The 17,116-nt window shown below is 38.6% G+C and overlaps 1 protein-coding gene across 5 annotated transcripts in view; it reads left to right on the forward strand.

Moving 5' to 3' along the window:
* Nucleotides 1–17,116, forward strand: part of LOC127790316 (uncharacterized) — a 58,595-nt gene that overhangs the window by 16,645 nt on the left and 24,834 nt on the right. Inside the window, exon 9 of one of the 5 annotated variants that reach the window (XM_052319758.1) lies at nucleotides 13,850–14,360. The exons of 2 other annotated variants lie outside the window; for them this stretch is intronic. In XM_052319758.1, the coding sequence (XP_052175718.1) occupies nucleotides 13,850–14,093 (244 nt within the window). In that variant the 3' untranslated portion in view covers nucleotides 14,094–14,360. Of the gene's footprint in view, nucleotides 1–12,368; nucleotides 13,815–13,849; nucleotides 14,361–17,116 lie in introns of those variants that run through there. 2 more of the 5 variants (XM_052319759.1, XM_052319761.1) reach the window with 2 other exon arrangements.

The following is a 17,116-nucleotide window of genomic DNA, read 5'->3' on the forward strand; positions in this document are numbered from 1 at the left end:
ATTGTGAAAAGTCATGTTGTTTGACCTAGTTTAATCTTGATCTTCAGATTGCATCCTTTCATATTTGGGTGCGATCTGACGATCTAGATTGCACCCTTTGGTGAAGGTACATATTTCTTCCATTGCACTTTTCATATCCAAATAGACATGTCCACTCATCCGAACGGACATGTCCACTCACTTGCGCCTTGTATGAACAGTCGCGTCCAGTCTTGGAGACTTTTCCAATTCTCATATTTAAGACCCATTAATTCCAACAATCTCCCACATGAATGGAAGAAGTCGACATGGAACTAGGAAGACGAAGAAGAGTACTGTCTGAAAGATAGTACATCGAGATAGGTAGCTTTTGCTTTGAACCTCCTCTAGTGAAAGCCTATCGGACTCACTTGGCTAATTAGTGAACTTAGAGTCTTGAATTGTCAGTCGTTATTGCAAGCCCAAACAATAGACCTCACATACTACCCTTCATATCAAGTCTTGGTTTTTCTATTGTGTTTATTATTTCGACCTTGAACTCTCTTGGGTTCTGCAAGTGTTTTAGAGAATCTACCTAAGAAAATTCTCATAGAACTAGCCTAGGTGATGTCCTATGAAAAGTATCCTACCATACTCCACTTGTACTTTTACAAGCTATTAGCATCATTAAAAGCAAAGCTTATCCTTAACACCCTTGTAGGCAAGCACTTATTTGCATCATAGTAATGGGGAGGAGTTATACTCCTAAGTGCTTCTCATTGAGCCCTTCATAACTAGTTGTCCTATTAAACCTAGTCCATGGGATCTCCAGTTGCTAAGTTAGGTTTCCATTAAGATAACTCATTAATCTTTAGGCTTTAACCCCATTTCCCTCGATGCAGAGTTTATTCTCTCTTTTGATAACCCCTTAGTAAATGGATCCGCTAGGTTATCTTTTGATATCACAAAATCAACTGATATTGTTCCATTAGAGAGCAACTGCCGAATGGTATTATGTCTATGACGAATATGTCGTGATTAATCATTATACCCAAAATTATGTGCCCTAGCTATAGCTGCTTGGCTATCACAATGAATGCATATTGCGGGCACCGGGTTTGGCCATATTGGAATATCTTCTACGAAATGTCTTAACCATTCCACTTCTTCTCCAGCTTTATCTAAAGCTATAAACTCTGATTCCATAGTGGAATGAGCTATACATGTTTGCTTAGAAGATTTCCAAGATATAGCAGCACCACTAAGAATAAATACATAACCACTAGTTGACTTAGATTCATCATTGTTTGAAATCGAATTTGCATTACTATATCCTTCAATGACTGGAGGATATTTTCCATAATGTATTGCATACTCTTTGGTTCTCTTCAAGTAACCTAGTACTCTTAAGTAAAGCACTCCAATGTTCGTTACTCAGATTACTTGTATATCTACTTAACTTACTACGTAAGCTATGTCCAGTCTTGTACAATTCATTATGTACATTAGGCTCCCACTTATCTTTTAATATTCTAATTGTAACTTTCCATTTCTGGTATTCTCGTGAAGAATAACTTGTGGGAGAAATGGATTATTTGTCTCTTTAATTCCATAGGACTTGAACCTCTCAATCACTTTATCAACATAATGTGTTTGAGATAATGTTATCCCATTAGGTGTTCTAGAGATCTTCATTCCCTGTATTGCATCTGCTTCACCTATATCTTTCATATCAAAGTTGTTGGCAAGCATTTTCTTTGTCTTGTTGATGACATCCATATTGGTTCTTAGTATGAGCATGCCATCTACATAAAGGCAAACAAGTACATGTGCTTCTCCAAATTTCTTGGAGTTGACACATTTCTCACATTCATTTATGGTGAAACCGTTTCTTATCATGACACTATCAAACTTCTTGTGCCATTGTTTAAGATCTTGCTTCAAACCATAAAGAGATTTGACAAGTTTACACACTTTGTGTTCTTGTCCTTTTACTTTGAAGCCTTTAGATTGCTCCTTGTATATTTCGTCATTTAGATCATCATTTAAAAATGCAGTTTTTACATCCATTTGATGTATATGCAAATTATACAAGGTTGTAACAACAATTAAAACTCAAATAGAAGTAATCCTTGTTATCGGTGAATAAGTGTCAAAATAGTCAATACCTTCCTTTTAATGATATCCTTTGGCAACAAGTCTAACCTTGAACTTATCAATTGAACCATTGGGCTTTAACTTCTTTTTGAAAATCCATTTACAACCAATTGGTTTAATTCCAGATGGAAGATTGACCAATTGCGATGTATTATTAGTTAAAATAGATTCTATTTCACTATTAACAACTTCCTTCCAGAATGAAGTTTCAGGGCTAGACATAGCCTCCGTAAAGGTTTGAGGCTCATTCTCAACCCTATATGTCATAAAATCTAAACCAAAAGATTTAGCTACTTTGGCTCTTTTGCTCCTTCTAGGTTTAGATTCTTTATCCTTCTCAAATGCAATTTCATGTGTTCTTTTTTGAGTATTATCATTAATATCTCCTTTAGAAAGGAACACATCTTTAAAGAATTCTGCATCTCTAGATTCAATAATGGTGTTTACATGAATGTCACTTATATCAGATTTATGTACGAGAAATCTATATGCACTATGTCAGCTCCCAAGGATCTGACCAGTAATTCCTTCGATCAGCAAGCTGTTCGAAGGAGAAAGGAGGAAGGATAGGGAGAGAAATTAGGGAGAGAGAGAAACAGATAGAGAGAGAGAGAGAGAGAGAGAGAGAGAGAGAGAGAGAGAGAGAATGTTGTAGAATTTTGTTAGAATAATTCCATGTCCGTCAGTGGAAGGAATTAGCTGTATATATAGCTGGATTCCTTCCCCATGTGCAGTAATCGCTTACAGCAGGGGAATGTACAACCTGCCCAAAGCAGCAACAAACTTTGTACCTCCCCTTTAGCATATTCTACTAACTTGCCATTCCTCCCTTCCTATTACATTTAATTACTATATACCCCCTCCTGCTACGTGGATCATGACAATTGCCTCTCCCTACAAAATTTTCTTGTCCTCTAGAAATGTGGAGGCGGCTGGCTACTCTTGGGAATTGGCAAAGCATGTCCGGAAGGTATTCCCACATGATGTTATTCGAGTGGAGATGAGACCACTTGATGAGAACTTGAGGGATAGGAGCCCTATGCCCATAGTTCTGAACGGTGCAAGGCGCAAAGGGTCTTGGAGCCTGAGGCACGAGACGCACGAGGCGAGGAGCTCCTTTGCGAAGCGAGGCGCACCTTTTAGAAAAAAAACTCAAAATCTTGTAAAATCATAAAAAATTATCAAATTATCAATAATAACACATACATATCATTAATGATTCATTATCTTCAAATTCTAAACTAACATCATCAAAGTTGATTCATTTATCATGCAAATTCTAAACTAGAAACATCATCAAAGTTCAAACTTAAAGTCTCAAATTCAAATAAGTACCAATCATCATGCAAAGTTCTAAACAAATATATAAACACTATAAATCCACAATTAATAAAAAGTTTTAATCAATCATCATTAAGGAGATCATCAACATCAAGGTCAATATCTTCATCATCCCCTTCAATCACCCCTTCATCTTCTTCTTCTTGTCCCAATTCTTCTCCCTTTTCCTAGTCTTCATCATCTTCGGTCTTTGTCTCACTTTCCTCCTCCTCTTCAATCACCTGAGTTACTTGTCGCTTTGAAGTCGAAGCTGAAGTTGAACCTGATTGTGATCGAGTTTGTTTAATACATTGGGTAGATACATTGGGTCTTTTCCTACTTTGAGGCAGCTCCTCCTCCTCATCATCATACCCTTCACCAAATTGAAAATCATCATCTAACGGTGCCATATTTCGCTCATCCTTGTTATTCTTCTTCTTTTGCATGTACTCTCCAATCTCTTGTTTTACTGATGGAGGACATTTTGGACAAGCTTTAATACTCTCCACAATTAATAAACACTACAAGTCCACAATCAAGAAAATATTTTCATTTTGAAAAATGCTATTTTTCTAAGTCTGGAAGATTATGCTATTTTTTTAAGTCTGGAAGATTAGCGCATTATAAGGAGACATATAAGAAAATGTTTTCATTTTGAAAAATTATCTCCCGGTATTTTGATAGCTAATATTCATTGTTTTTAAAATGATTTTTAATGAATTTTTCAAGAAATAGTAGGTATGTATTTTTGGGGAGGTAAAATCACTAAATCGTGGGTTTGTACTAAAACCAAAATTTTATTTTCTTATTGTTATGAATTTTGATTTTTTAGATATTTTTATTGAATCCAAATAAGGGTACTTTCTTATTTACATTTATGTATTAAAGTAAATGAAAGGTAAAATATAAATAAAAGAAAATGTGGACATTTACTTAAACTAAAGAAATGTAAATATGTTGTAATGTATATATGTTGGAACTGAGAAGTGGGGAGGAATTGGGCTGCCTAGGTTTTAATTAAAACTTAGGTTTCATGAGGCGTGCCTCTCGCCTCGGCGCCTCATTGTGCAAGGTGAGCGCCTCACTGAAATCATCTTGCCTCAGCCCAGGCGAGGCGTTGAACTGGCGCCTTGCGCCTAGGCGAGCGCCTAGGCATGCTTTTAACAATTATGCCCGTGCCGGTAGATCACCCTCCTATCAAGCACAACTATAGGTTCTTTGGTACTGTCATTGGCATTTGGGAGACAAGGTAGGGTAGGACTCGTTTGTGTTCCCACTGATTTTTTTAGGAGTGCCACATGGAATACCGGATGGATGTTGGAGCCTTTTGGTAGTTGCAGCCGGTATGCTACATTTCCTATCTTTGCAATGATAAGAAATGGGCCATAGAATCTTGGGTTCAACTTGGAATTGGGGTTTTGCAGTAAAGCCCTCAGGTGACCCGGTTTAAGCTTTAGATATACCAACTCACCAACCTGAAATTCTTTTTCACTTCTCCTTCTATCTGCAAACTGCTTCATTCGATTATGAGAATTAGCTAATTCCTTTTTGAGCACCTGTAAAGTTGGCTGCCTTTGCTGGAGATAAACATCCAAAACTGCTACTGTAGAGGAGTCTCCTAGGGATGGCAGGAGTGGCGGTTTATAGCCATAGAGTGCCTCGAAAGGAGACCACTTTATGGAGCTGTGGTGGCTAGAGTTGTACCACCATTCGGCCATAGGAAGCCACTCGTGCCAGGTTCTTGGCTATAGGAAACAAGAACATCTTAGATACATCTCCAAACACTGATTCACCCTTTCGGTTTGGCCATCCGATTCAGGATGGTAAGCAGTTGACATATGAAGCTTAACACCCAGTAGTCCCATCAACTCCTTCCACAACAAACTAGTAAAAATATTGTCGCGATTGGATACTATGGCCTTAGGTGCGCCGTGTAGCTTAATTACCTGATCCAAGAACACCTTTGCCACCTCCTAAGCAGTGTAGGGGTGGACTAATCCAATGAAGTGGCCATACTTGGTGAATCTGTCGACTATCACTATGATACAATCCTTTCCCTCCGATTTGGGAAGCCCTTCAATGAAGTCCATTGAAATACTCTCCCATGGTCCCCCCCGATATATTCAGTGGCTGTAGTAGCCCTGGCTTGGCTACATTCTCGGACTTGCATCTCCTGCAAGTATCACAGCTTAATACAAAATCCTTGACATACCTTTTTATTCTTGGCCATTGGAATAGTTGTTTGACCTTGTGATATGTGTTTTCAATGCCTTAATGTCCCCCTATAGGTGAAGCATGCAATGCTTCTATTATTTTCTTCCTTAGCTCCTCATCTTTTCCTATCACCAGCTTTCCTTGATATCGGATTAAGCCATTGCTTAGAGTGTAACCTGGTCTTGATGATGGGTTTACCACCAGCTGTTGAAGAAGTTCCTTGGTCTTTCCAGCTGCTTCATAACTGTCAACTACCTCCTGGCACCAATCGGGAATGATGGTGGTGATTGCAGCCAAACTTCCTTCTCAAAACACCTAGATAGCGCATCTGCTGCTAGGTTTTCTTTTCCCTTTCTATATTGGATTACATAATCCAATCCCATTAGCTTTGTCATCCCCTTCCTTTGCAGCTGAGTGTGTAGCTTCTACTGTAGCAAAAATTTTAGACTCTCACAGTCTGTTTTAATCACAAATCTTCCTCCTTCCTGGTAATTACGCCATTTCTCCACTGCCATTAATATCGCTAGTAGCTCCTCTTCATAGGTGCTTAGCCCAAGATGTCTAAGGGATAGAGCTTGGCTTAGGAATGCTATCGGTCTCCCTTCCTACACCAACACTGCCCCAATTCCCTTAGCACTCGCATCTGTTTCCAGAACAAAAGGCTTGCTGAAATCTGGCAGGCTTAGATGGGTACCTTACTCATGGCTTGTTTAAGCTCATCGAAAGCTTCTTTCGCCTTGGAGTCCCATTGAAATCCATCATTCTTCAAGAGGTTGGTGAGGGGTCGGCTGATAACACCGTAATCTTTTACAAACCGGTGGTAGTAGTCGGTTAAACCCAAAAAACCCCTCAGTCCCTTAACATTATGAGGCCTAGGCCAAACATTCATTGCTGCCACCTTGCTAGGGTTAGTGCTCACCCCTGTTTTTGATATAATGTGCCCTAGATATTCCACTTGCTTTTGTGCAAAGGTGCATTTCGACTCCTTAACATACAATTTATTGAATCTAAAGATCTCAAGGGTAGTTTTCAGGTGGGTTAAGTGCTGGGCAAAGGTGGGGCTGTAGATCAAAATGTCATTAAAGAAAACCAATATAAATTTGCGCAAATAAGGTTCAAAGATCTGGTTCATCAATGCTTGGAAGGTTGTTGGAGTATTGGTGAGGCCAAAGGGCATTACTATGAATTTATAATGCCTTTGGTGGGTTTTGAAGGCTGTTTTGGGGATGTCTTCCGGCCTCATTCTAATTTGATGATAACCGGATTTTAAGTTAAGTTTGGTAAAAATAGAAGCATTTTTTAATTCATCAAGTAAATTTTCCACAATAGGTATAGGAAACTTGTCCTTGATGGTCATGGCATTGAGTTGGCAGTAATCGACACAAACCACCATGCACCATCTTTCTTTTTGACAAATAACACGGGAGATGCAAATGGGCTATGGTTGGGTTGTATGATGGATTTTTGTAACATATCCTTAATGAGTTTTTCGATTTCAGTCTTCTGTCTAGGTGGGTACCCATAGTTATTAAAGGCGCGCCTAGGCGCAAGGCGCCTTAAGGCGCCAGTTTGGCGCCTCGCCTGGGCTGAGGCGAGGCGGTTTCTGCAAGGCGCGCGCCTTGCAAGGTGAGGCGCTGAGGCGCGCCTAGGCGCGCCTCATGAAAACCGCGTCTGCATCCTGCCTGCATCATTTCTCTCTCCTCTCCAGCATCCCCTCTTCTCAGTTTCAGCATGTATACATCACTACTTATTTACAATGTCCACATTTTCTTTTATTTATATTTTACCTTTCATTTACTTTAATACATAAATGTAAATAAGAAAGTACCCCCCATTTGGATTCAATAAAAATATCTAAAAAATCAAAATCTATAACAATAAGAAAATAGAATTTTGATTTTAGTACAAATTCAGGATTTAGCGATTTTACCACCCCCAAAATACATACCTACTATTTCTTGAAAAATTCATTAAAAATCATTTTAACAACAATGAATATTAACTATCAAAATACCGGGAGTTAGTTTTTCAAAATGAAAACATTTTCTTATATGTCTCCTTATAATGCCCTAATCTTCCAGACTTAGAAAAAATGCGCTAATCTTCCAAACCTAGAAAAATAGCATTTTTCAAAATGAAAGCATTTTCTTGATTGTGTACTTGTAGTGTTTATTGATTGTGGAGAATACTAAAGCTATTCCAAAATGTCCTCTATCAATAAAACAAGAGATTGGAGAGTACATGCAAAAGAAGAAAAATAACAAGGAATCAAGGATGAGCAAAATATGGCACCGTAAGATGATGATTTTCAATTTGGTGAAGGGTATGATGATGATGATGATTAAAACTTCTTTATTGATTGTTGACTTGTAGTATTTATATGTTTGTTTAGAACTTTGCACGATGGTTGGTACTTGTTTGAGTTTGAGACTTTAAGTTTGAACTTTGATGATGTTTCTAGTTTAGAAATTGTATGATGAATGAATTAACTTTGATGTTGTTAGTTTAGAATTTGAAGATAATGAAACATTAATGATATGCATGTGTTATTATTGATAATTTGATAGTTTTTTATGATTTTACAAGATTTTTAGTTTTTTTTCTAAAAGGTGCGCCTCGCTTCGCAAAGGCGCGCCTTGCCTCGTGCGCCTCAGGCTCCAAGACCCTTTGCGCCTCGCTGCGCCTCGCGCCTTTCAGAACTATGTGGGTACCGATAGGACCTTAAGTTGACAGGCTCGGCATTAGGTTTTAGGTTAATGGTGTGGTCAAGTGATCTTTTGGGTGGTAGGGCAGATGGCTCGGTAAAAAGGTCCTTAAATTCAATTAAAAGCATGTTAAGAGAGTTGATTTCTTGTACCTTCCAAGGTTCATTTGAGCTGCTATTCACAGTCATTGCCATCTCCCCCTTCTGCTCCCATTGCTCTTGGGTGTATTCCAGGGCATGTATGGAGAAGAGCTGGGCCACCTGGGAGAGTTTGCTCGTAAACATCCTTTGCAACCTCTTTCCTGAGATCATTTTACGCACTCCCGACTCTTGACTGCCCGTAAGGGTCTTTTTCTTCCCATCCTTCTCAAAAGTTACCTCCATTTTGTTGAAATCGAAATTGATAGGGCTGACCCCTTTCATCCAATCTACCCCAAGCACCACATCATAACCCCCCCAGCTTAAGTAGCCTCAAATCAGCCACAAATTCTTCGCCGTTCATTTCCCAGCAAAACCCCACACAGGAGGACTGACTCAAAACCTTATTACCATTCGCCACTGTTACTGATAGAGGGTGTGAGCTGGAGATCTCACACTCCAACTTCCGGGCCATGGCTTCGTCCAAGAAGTTGTGGGTACTCCCACTGTCTATAAGTACCATCACCGGAACATTGTGGGCTCTTCCCTCCATCTTAATTATCCTACTATTGGCTAATCCTTTAAGGGTGTATAGAGAAATCTTCCCTTTATCTTCGTCATCAACTTCTGGGGTCACCTCTACCTCTTCTCCTTCATTTTCTTCTGCTTCTAATATCAACAGTTGCCTCTTACACTTATGCTCAAAGAAGTATTTATCTCCGCACTTATAGCAGAGACTCGCCTGACGCCTTTGCTCCAACAATCTCCCCCCATTAGCAGGGTTGGTAACGGTCGGAGGCAAGGCCAAGACTCCCTTGCCCCTTTGCCTCGTATCCCTTCCAGTGGCTCTATTTACCGCTTGCCATCCACCAGTGATTACCCCCTTAACTTTTGTTTCTTCATCAGTGCCTCAATCGTCATTTCTTGTAGCTTTGCACTGTCAGTTGCCTGTTCCACCGTCCTTGGTTGCATCATTGTAACCATTGGTCTCACCTCATCTCCTAATCCATTGATAAAACTCGACACAAAATATTCTTCCGACAAGTGGGGTTGATGCACCACCATCAAGGACCTTAGCTCCTCAAATTTGAGTTGATAGGCCTGCACTGTTCCCTTTTGCTTGAGCTTGTTAAACTCCTCGATCATGTCCCTCAAACTCTTGTCTCCAAACCTTGTACAGAGGTCCCTTGCGAACACATTCCATGGGCTCCCCTCTTTGGTCGCTAGCCATCCTTGGAACCAGGCGTCCCCTGTCTCATTCAGGTAAGCAGAGGCCAGAACGATCTTCTGCTGTTCTTGAACTTGGTATAATGTGAATTTCCTTTCACACCTCCTTATCCACCACCTCAAGTTCCCTCCATCAAAGAGTGGAATGTCTAATTTAGGCATAGGGAAGTTCGACTGATTCCGAAGAGCCTGAGCTCCGGGTCTCCTTCCCATTGTGCTTTTCTTCATCATCTCCGGTTCTAATTCAAATTCCAACATTACAGTATGCGGAAGCTCCATCCCTCCCCTAGGAAGGATGGGTTCTGTTCTATCCTTGGGAGGGAACTCCGTTGAAAGCCTAATTGGTTGCTGAGATGTGAACATCCTTATGAATTGTTGCATCTGTTCCATCAGTAGTCCCCTCAACAGAGCACTCTGCTCTAGGTTTTCTTCTCGCCATCTTTCTATTGCTTGGGTAATTCAATTATCCACCCCCACTCCTAGTGAGGATTCGAGTGTACCCATTTTGGCCTGCATTTCCGTCATAGATGTCGCAACTTGCTGTAACTGATTTTCCATTTGTTTCATCCTCGTTCCATCCGCCATTGCGAGGTTAACCCACAGCTCCGAGCATTTCCCAAGATGCTGCTCTGATATCAAACTGTCAGCTCCCAAGGATCTGACCAGTAATTCCTTCAATCAACAAGCTATTCGAAGGAGAAAGGAGGAAGGATAGGGAGAGAAATCAGGGAGAGAGAGAAACAGATAGAGAGAGAGAGAGAGAAAGAATAAGAGATAATGTTGTAGAATTCTCTTAGAATAATTCCATGGCTATCAGTGGAAGGAATCAGCTGTATATATAGCTGGATTCCTTCCCCATGTGTGGTAACGGGAATGTTCAACTTGCTCAAAGCAGCAACAAACTTTGTACCTCCCATTTAGCATATTCTACTAACTTGCTATTCCTCCCTTCCTATTACATTTAATTACTATATCCCCCCTCCTGCTACGTGGATCATGACACACTACTATTCATTGCATATCCAATGAAAATGCAATCAACAGTTTTAGGACCTAACTTGACCTTTTTTGGAGGTGGTACAACTACTTTGGCTAGACACCCCCCACATTTTCAAGTATTTGTAGGCAGGCATTCTATCCTTCCACATGTCATAAGGTACTGATCTAGTCTTCTTGTGGGCAACTCTATTTAAAATAAAGTTAGCTGTAAGCACTGCTTTCCACCACTAAGTTCTGAGGTAATCCAGAACTAATAGCATTAACCATATTTTTGAGAGTTATGTTCTTTCTTTCAGCAACTCCATTTTGCTGAGGAGAGTATGGAGCTATAGTTTGGTGAATAATCCCAAACTTAGCACATAATTCATCAAATGATGATGAATCATATTCTCCACCTCTATTGGATCTCAATACCTTAATTGTCCTACTAAGTTGATTTTCGACTTCATTCTTATAAGTGACAAAAGCGTTCAAAGCCTCATCTTTTCTACTTAATAAATACACATAACAATATCTAGTGTGATCGTCAATAAATGTGATAAAATATTTTTTACCATCTCGGCTTTGAACAAATTTTAGATCACATACAACAGCCACATTGGCTTTGAACAATCCATCCACAAGATAGCCTTTACCAACATATAGACCTCTTTTAGTAAGTACGCCCCTTCTTACTAAGTATAAAACCAGTAATTAAATTCTTCCTAATGTCTGGAACATACACAACATTATAAAGCGTTAGCTCCTTTCCAGATGTGAACTTTAGGATCACTTTTCTAGTTCTCTCAATTTTAGATGTTATCGAATTGTCCATGTAGAGATATTCATCATGGTCTATCTTTTGATAATCAATGAACAAACCTCTATCTGCACAAATATGCCTTGTAGCTCCTGTGTGCAACCACCAGTCCTTGGCATTAGATACCAAATTGACTTCTGACACAACTGCATACAAGTTCATGTTAGCAACATCGTTCGTAATGTGGTCTGCTTCTGTCATGTTGGCTTGGGGAGGCTTATACATATTCTTCCCTATACCCTTTTTGTTGTGGCACTCCTTAGCTCGATGGCCAGTCTTGCCACAAACATAACAATTTCCCTTGAACCGCTTAGCGGTCTGCTTTTGTCATGTTGGCTTGGGGAGGCTTATACATATTCTTCCCTATACCCTTTTTGTTGTGGCACTCCTTAGCTCGATGGCCAGTCTTGCCACAAACATAACAATTTCCCTTGAACAGCTTAGCATTCTTGTCTTTGTCCTTGAATGATCCAGAATGCTTCCTTTTGTCATTCTTCTTTAACTTGGAGTCCTTTATCATGTTTGCCTTGGCCTCCATTTGGTTGGAAAAAGTCTTCTTCTGTGCAACCCTGTTGTCTTCCTCTATGCGAAGACGAACAATAAGATCATCTAGTTTCATCTTCTTGCGGTAGTCCAGAAATTTGCCAACAACAAATTTCTTTGTCCCCGCATCTCCTGTCTTGTATTTTTTGTCAAGAGATTCCCACAACTCCTTAGTCGTCTGGATTAAACTGTATACGTTGTATAACGAATTATCCAACGCATTTAGGATGTAATTCCGGCATAAGATATCAGCATGCTTCCATGCATCATTTGCTAATTGGACTTCTTTGTCACCAGAATTCTCTTTAGAATGTGCAGGACATTCTTCCTTGAGAAATTTGACAAGATTCAGCACGGTGAGATAAAACAACATTTTCTGCTGCCAACACTTGAAATCCGTGCCATTGAATTTCTCAGGCTTCTCATGTTGGGCTGCGGAAGGCATGATGAATGGAGTAACACCAGGAACTGATTTGTTCCCCTCACTAGGTGGCACACTTGAACTAGCCATAATGCTTGCAAATAATAACAAGTACACAGTAAAAGATTGCAATAGAAAAAGAATTTATGTCTTAAGATTGTTGGAATAAAAACTGCATTTGACTAGAATAATATGCACATTAACAGCAAAACGGAAACACAATTGTATAATGAAAAGAGATTTGAAAAAGAACATAGAATCGGATTGAAGTGAGGTATGTTGAAGCAAATCTCTTTAAGACAGATTTCGCCCCCTCAATGGTACTAAAGAACCCATGGGTGTCTGTCTCCCAAGATATAACACTTTTTTCAAGAATTAGTACAACACTATATTAACCTTGATAGGCAAAACCAAACTTGGTAGTACTCTTTTTGTTGATTGGAGGAAAGAGATTAGAATCTCACACTTGACAATAATTGACTTTTATATAAAGGAAGAATATTGGAGGAGGAAAGAAAGAAATCAATTTACTTGAATTGATTTTTGGATGGAGAAAATGGAATATGGAGGGTTCTATTTATAGTTTCCAAGTGTCCAATTGTGAAATGTCATGTTACTTGACCCATTTCCAAGTGTCTAATTGTGAAATGTCATGTTGTTTGACCTAATTTAATCTTGATCTTTATATTGCATTCTTTCATATTTAGGCACGACTGAACAGTCTAGATTGCACAATCTGGCGAAGGTACATATTTCTTTCCCTGCACCTTTCACATCTAAATAGACATGTCCACTCACCCGTGTCTCGTATGAACAGCCGCGTCTAATCTTGGAGACCTTTTCAATTCACATATTTAAGACCCATTAATTTCAATAATATGTTCTTCACAAACTCGCTTCAGTGAGGTCTTTTGCATAGCTGTCAAGATTGTTATCAAGCATTGCCCATTTCCTCCCTCCTATCGCTGTGCTCATTTGTTGTATGATACCTCCACTTATTCTTTCCCTCTTCAGTGTAGCAAAAGCTAACTGTTGAGTTGCGTAGTTATTCTTGTTTTCCTTCCTCTCTTTATACACACAAACAGCACAGTTGGACCCTCCTTTCAGATGTGTTTCTCTGCTAGTGCCACGAGGGCTGAGTTCTCCAACTTAATAGTCGGGGGTCAATTGGATGAAGATTGCCATTTGGTGAACTTAGTATGGCAGTTTGGACTGCATGAAGGTGGTTGTAAAAGAAGAAGAAGAAATGTAAAGAGTCCCTAAGCAACTGTATTGGTTGTTCCAATGTTTCGGGCATTGAATTTTTCTTTTTCTCATATTTGCTGAAAAAGAGAGGAGATGGGTGATACTAAATTAAACAACTGTCCAGGTATAATGGCTGGCTGGACGCAATTCGCAGTATATGGATGAATGAAGGCGTAGGCGGACTGTTCAGAGGTAGCATTCCCAGAATTACATGGTACATTCCTGCATCTGCTCTTACATTCATGGCTGTGGAATTCCTGAGAGACCATTTTAATAATGAAGCGATGAGGAATGATAAGTTGCAAGAAGTCGCGAGCTTGTCAATAGACAGCAAGGGTTCTTCCTTGCAACCGGCATCTAAAAGTTAGTGCTGAGCCGCAATGTATGTTTCACCGTGCAGTTCATATTACTATTATATAGGAGGAGGCCTTATTATGCCATATGGTAATTTGAACTTTGAGATCAGTAGGTGACACCCCTTCTGCTGCAATTCTTCTGATAGTCCTCAGGAACATGGGTGGAAAATATGTATGTTGATAATGTTTTTAGGGTTAGGATTTATCAGTTGGTGTCACCCAGCTACAGTTTTAAAATCTCAAAATCTTGCAATCTCAATTTCCTCTCTTTTTTTTGAAGCTGTGATTCTTGTTGCGATTAATAAACTTGAAATTACATTTTTTTTAATTTTATATTTTGTAACAAATTAGTAACTGATTTATCAAAAAAAATAAAAAAAACTGGTAATTGTATTTTAGTTTTTGTTATTATGACCATTAAAATTTTGATTCTTGTTAAAATCTAATCTTTTTAACTTTCAAATTTTGTTAACAAAAGCTAGTACAATATAGATTTATATAATTCTAAGGTTATTTGACTCTGGAATTTAAATTAATTTAAACATTAAGTGATTTTGAAATTTATATTAATATGTCACATTAGCTTCCATTAACATAATTTGATGGAGAATTAAAAAAGAGACTGGATTTTAATAGAAATAACAAAAAATAAACTACAGTGATTAATTTAAAATGAAGTACAAAATTTAAAAACTAGCATTATAATTTACACAAAAATAATATAATTTCTGGGAGGCTCAAAACCGTGATCACACAAGTCATTTGAAGTACACACTAAGTCAATTTTATTATTGGATGACCCCACCCGTATTGTAGTTTCTGGATCACACCATGTCATTTGAAGCACACATGGATGCATTTGAATCAACTTATTTTCTGTATTTTTATTTTCAATGACTAATTCTTCTTATGTTTGCCTTCATTCTCCCAGCTTGGTCTACTTGTCCATAAATGATTAAATTTGTTTTGGAATGTTGTCGAGTAGAATGACCTAATAATTCATTCAATTTCAGTCCTCTTTTCGGCCTTTCGATCCTAACCAAGGGCACCCAAAGACTCGTGTCTCTCACGAAGGGTCCTGCCACGTGCCTTCGTGCATGCGTGCCACGTGTCCCAGTCATTCGATTACTATAAATACCTATAAATACCCTTTGATCCCATATCTTCAAGATCCAAATCCAAACCTTGAAGACACATACCAAAGCTAGAATTAAGTACTTTAGATCTACCAACATAACTTTTTCGAAGACCCACAACCTTTCCGAAGTCCACACACATGGCATCTCATCCGCATATCCCTTTCTGCATAATGATAACTTCTAACTTAGGTATTGGAAAGCTTATTGGTGTCAGTGTCATAATGCTATATTTAGATGACATCTAGTATGAGTTTGAGCCTAATGATATAATATTGCTTGTTATTTAAATAGTCATATCTTCATTCATAACTCTCTATTTATATAATAATGAACCATTAGATATCTTGACGATCTTTATTCTTAAGTTGTTAAGAATATGTGAAAAAGATATATAACACAAGATTTCTTAAAGGTATTCCTAGTTCTAAGATTTCTCTAAAGGGGACTAAGATTAATCGATTACAGACTAGTGCATGGACTACTACTTTTGATCAATATGAGATATTGATGATAAAGGATGGTAAGTCACATGCCATATTAAATAAGATGTAGAAAGTAGACATGTGGGTAGGTGTTAGTTGAACATCTACTGAATGTGACACCTGTAACAGATCACATGGCTGAGAGGATTAATGATTTGTTACTGATTTTTGATTGTGTATCTGGTCATTTGATTGGAAGTGACAGAGTTGTTTTGTACATTGGTGTCGGGGCTTTATTGTTGAGTGGAACCATCTGATGTGAGAGGTGTGGATGCTCTTTGTGTGGTCTCTGTGTAGTGGTGTATGGAGATAGATGCTCGCTGATGGGATTCATTGTCCTCCATCAGATGGGGGTGAACATCTTATGCGATCTAGGTTGGTCGGTAATTGTTGGAGTCTTTAGCCAAGGCACGTATGATAAAAATAGTTTCCGATGTTGGAAGGAGTTCCGATATGTCATCTCGATCACCTCGGATTGGATCTTGCATAGTTATCGAGTTCTGTGAGTTTAGTTGGTCCATGACTCTCACTTGGTCGGGATGTTAGTTAGTGAAAGGATTATAGTACACAATAATTGAGAGCCCCAAATAGGTTTACAAGAAGTTTTGATTTCATTGCCATTAGGATCGTCTTGAGTCTTGACTAGAGGATACTTAGCATATTTCAGAATGCTTTGGGGAGATGGAGAAATCATCTTAGTAGATCAAAGTGTTCAATTGGCGTTAAGAGTTGACATGTCTTGATTGCTATATAACTGTGAACTTAGAAGGTCACACCCAAGATAGGTAATGTCCAAAATAGGTAATGCGCTAGATTAGTGAATTTGAACTAGTAGACTGTTCTTCCACCATTAAGAGTTAATGAGCTTTTTAGTGAGATATTAAATATGAGAAATGTTCTCGATGTGTAATTAATTTTTATATAATATTTGTGTATAATTATTATATATCTATTATATAGAATCAATGAATATATCAAAAAAGGGATTTGATTGGCGTAAAAAATTGACAATTGAAATGAAAGACAAAAAGGCAATTGAGGAGACATGCGCGCAATTAATTGAGTATTTGGCTGAAATTGTTTCAGCCTTCTCCCAAATTTTCTTCATTCTTCCATCCGTGATGGCCGATTAATATGAGTTTGGATCTACTGTCCCCATTTTCTATCCCCTTAGCTATATCTCCAATAAAAATAAGCTTGGTCATCAAATTAATACACTTCACCAAACAGTGATTATCCCAAACTAACAGCAAAAAACTTAACATTCTTCCAAAATCCATGCTGCAATTAATAGGAAAACCCCCATATTTTCAACTTCCTTTCTCATTCAAAATTTGTATTCCTTCTAGCTTTCATGAAGATCTATACACAGATTGAATCTCATCTTGGAAGACGAAATTGAATGAGAAGGGAA

Source organism: Diospyros lotus, chromosome 14, assembly GCF_014633365.1.
Source record: "Diospyros lotus cultivar Yz01 chromosome 14, ASM1463336v1, whole genome shotgun sequence".
NCBI lineage: Eukaryota > Viridiplantae > Streptophyta > Magnoliopsida > Ericales > Ebenaceae > Diospyros > Diospyros lotus.